Raw genomic sequence first — 2,965 nt, forward strand, 5'->3', positions numbered from 1 at the left:
TAAAGCAACACTCAACAAATCTGTGACGCCACTTCTTATTCCATACACTGACTATAAAGCTATCATTAGGTCTTACATCCGTGATCTGACGCAGAAGAGAGGGAACACTCAAGTAGGTATCAACAAATTACATGAAATAAAACCCTACATTGGTTACACCTACTTGGGTTGTCAGTCCAGATTTGAAGAGGTCATCATGCGACGATGTCGTATTGGCCACACACGATATAGAAATGAATGTTTGCTTAAAGGTGAAGATCCTCCGTTTTGTATCCCCTGTGATGAAAGAATCACAGTCAAGCATGTCTTGCTTGACTGTGTTGAATATTCAATCACAAGGGATAACTTTTTTAAATCAAGAACTATGAAGGATCTTTTTAGTAATGTTAGTTATCATTTAATCAATGCGTTTTTAAAAGAATTAGACCTGTTACATGACTTGTAAATAGATAAATATTTTATGATTGGAAGTTGAATTAGCAACTAAGATTGTTAGTGGCTGTACCCTCGAAGGGGGTTGAAGAACTGTAAAATTATTGTCCTACTGAGAGGGTACGTAAGTCCCAAAACAGTTGGTCAGATTTAATCTTTCACCTTTTTAGTCGTAGAATATGTGTAATTTTAAGTTGTGGCTAATCTTGCATACAGACGCCAGCAACTGAGGGGATGGTAAAAATCCAACTAGGGACCATGCAGGTAGCTGAGGTACTGTAAGTCCCCATGGTCCCTAGTATGGTGATCTACCTTCGGTTGTTGGCGATCTATGGCCTGTTTTTATATTGTACTGTCCAAATTGTGATAATATTAGCTTTTAAGTTTCTACGCTAGTTTTAAATACTAACTGTGATAGTCTAGTGGTTTTACTGTCCTTCGTCGACAGGTTCTTCATAATATGCCTATATATTCCTTTTTATGTCACGTATGTTCTCGTCACGATATGGCTGCAATGTTGTCGACGTGACGTTAAATAATAACTCACTCACTCACTCTGCTATCTAACGTCCTGCATAACAAAACATTCCTCAACATAATAACTACACTTCATTGTCTTAACCGTATAAAGGATATTTTAAGAACTACATAGGAGATACATCGTCCGACGTAGAAGACACTGCGTCCTATGAAGGAAATATTGATTGAGTGATACTGTAGGCCATGGTGAATTTTTTTTGTGACTATCTCCTACTTAGGTGCACCTTGCACCTTGCACCTTCACAGGAGATAGTGGGGCGTAGCAGATGTGACAAAAAAAGTCACCATGGCCCATGGCAAAATAATAGCTAAGATCTCTCTATGAAGTGGAACCATTTATCTTCCATGCTGGAGCATTGAAGCGCTCCTAAAATATTAGTTGAAAACCCCAATCTCCACTCTCTACAAATCAACAAATCTTTGAACGGCATACACAGAGAAACGGACACACACACACACACACACACACACACACACACACACACACACACACACACAGAGAGAGAGAGAGAGAGAGAGAGATGACGTGTGTTTCCTTCAAAAGAGAAAGGGAGTCTGCATGTATGTTCCCTTTAAATAACGTAAGACGTTTACATGAACTTGTATCGATCACGACTACCATTTCTGTGGAAAGAAACCTGTATCGTCAAAAGAGCACTTTCTGTATGCGGAAGTGCCAGTCATACAATACAGGCCTTTGTCTGTTCCTCTCATCATGGCTGCGACACGACCAAATCCGCTGTCTGTCATAAAGAATACGTCACATGACGACAACGTCTGTTGATCAAGAATCACTTTACCAACACCCGCGCATGTGTCATCTTTTCCGCCATTGTCAAGATCAACATGAACGATATCCCCCTCCAAATCTTGGATGACACTAGGAAACAACCTCTTCGCATCCTGTCGCACGTCCTGGGAGTCTGTGGCCACGAAAATCCGATAGAGAGCGCTGTTGTTATACTGACTAAGGAAGTTCCACACTACTCTAACGTTGATGGGTATGGGTCTGTACCGATCCGTTGGAATAGTAGGATTGCCCCTCAGTCGAACATGTGCACACACGAGTTTTCTCCCTTTGTCACGGACTAAGGTTTGGAAATCATCAAATCTTTTTTGAACTTCAGGATTCATTCTAAACAACCGTCGTAAAACAACATTGTATATGTCACTTGTTGTCAGATTATATGTCCATCGAAGCCTCTTAAAGTGTGGATGAAACTTTAGATAGTTGACCATTTCCTGATTCACCGTGAAATATGTGACGTCAGAGGGAAATTCTTTGTCTAAATCAAGAGATTTCGCAATTTGCTCACGTAGTTTAAATGCTTCTTTGTTAATTCGCCTGTACCTACCACTTGTCAGGCCATTTATTTCAGAATGTTGAAGAATCCAGTCAACTTTTTTTGGCTGGAGGAAATTCCCGATGTCACATGGGACCAACATGTTGACTTTGAACTTCCGGCTCAGTATTTGTGAAATGATATACGCACCTACAATTCCTTCTTGTCTATCGCCTAGACCACCGCAGCCGCGATTGGAACAGTCGTAGATGAAATATTGCTTTTCCCCTCGTGGCTTAACGAAATATTCCTCAGGAATGTATTGTACATCAGACCCACCGTGACGATATTTAGGCGAAGCGTTGTCTTTATCTTTCAGTTCGTGAAATACACTTTTATTTACAGGTCGTTTTACTCCTGTATTCCAGTAGAGGAGTGCTGTCAGTACCAAGGCGCACATGAACAAGGCCAAATGTTGCGGGGATTGTCGAACACTTGGCATCGTTGTTGATTGAATCGTTACCCCTGTAAAGAAGTAGAAATTCGAAATTAACTGTGTTGACATGTTGGTGTTTTGTGTTTGTGTGTGTGTGTGTGTTTGTTTTGTTTTGTTTTTTGTTGTTTTTTATGGTTTATTTTATTCTATTTCTTTGGAGGGGGGGGGGGGGGCGGGAGAGGTTGGGGTGTTTGTTTTGTTTTTTGCTGTGTGT

The 2,965-nt window shown here is 40.7% G+C and overlaps 1 protein-coding gene across 1 annotated transcript; it reads right to left on the reverse strand.

The window, feature by feature from the left end:
• Positions 1 to 1,587: 1,587 nt before the first annotated feature.
• LOC137280824 (uncharacterized) lies at positions 1,588 to 2,757 on the reverse strand. The gene has a single exon (XM_067812023.1). The coding sequence runs from the start codon at positions 2,755 to 2,757 to the stop codon at positions 1,588 to 1,590; it is 1,170 nt and encodes a 389-aa protein (XP_067668124.1).
• Positions 2,758 to 2,965: the final 208 nt, after the last annotated feature.

This window comes from Haliotis asinina, chromosome 4, assembly GCF_037392515.1.
Source record: "Haliotis asinina isolate JCU_RB_2024 chromosome 4, JCU_Hal_asi_v2, whole genome shotgun sequence".
Taxonomy (NCBI): domain Eukaryota; kingdom Metazoa; phylum Mollusca; class Gastropoda; order Lepetellida; family Haliotidae; genus Haliotis; species Haliotis asinina.

Excerpts from the sequence above, each read along its gene's own strand:
- LOC137280824 (XM_067812023.1), bottom strand. The coding sequence starts at position 2,757 with ATGCCAAGTGTTCGACAATCCCCGCAACATTTGGCCTTGTTCATGTGC.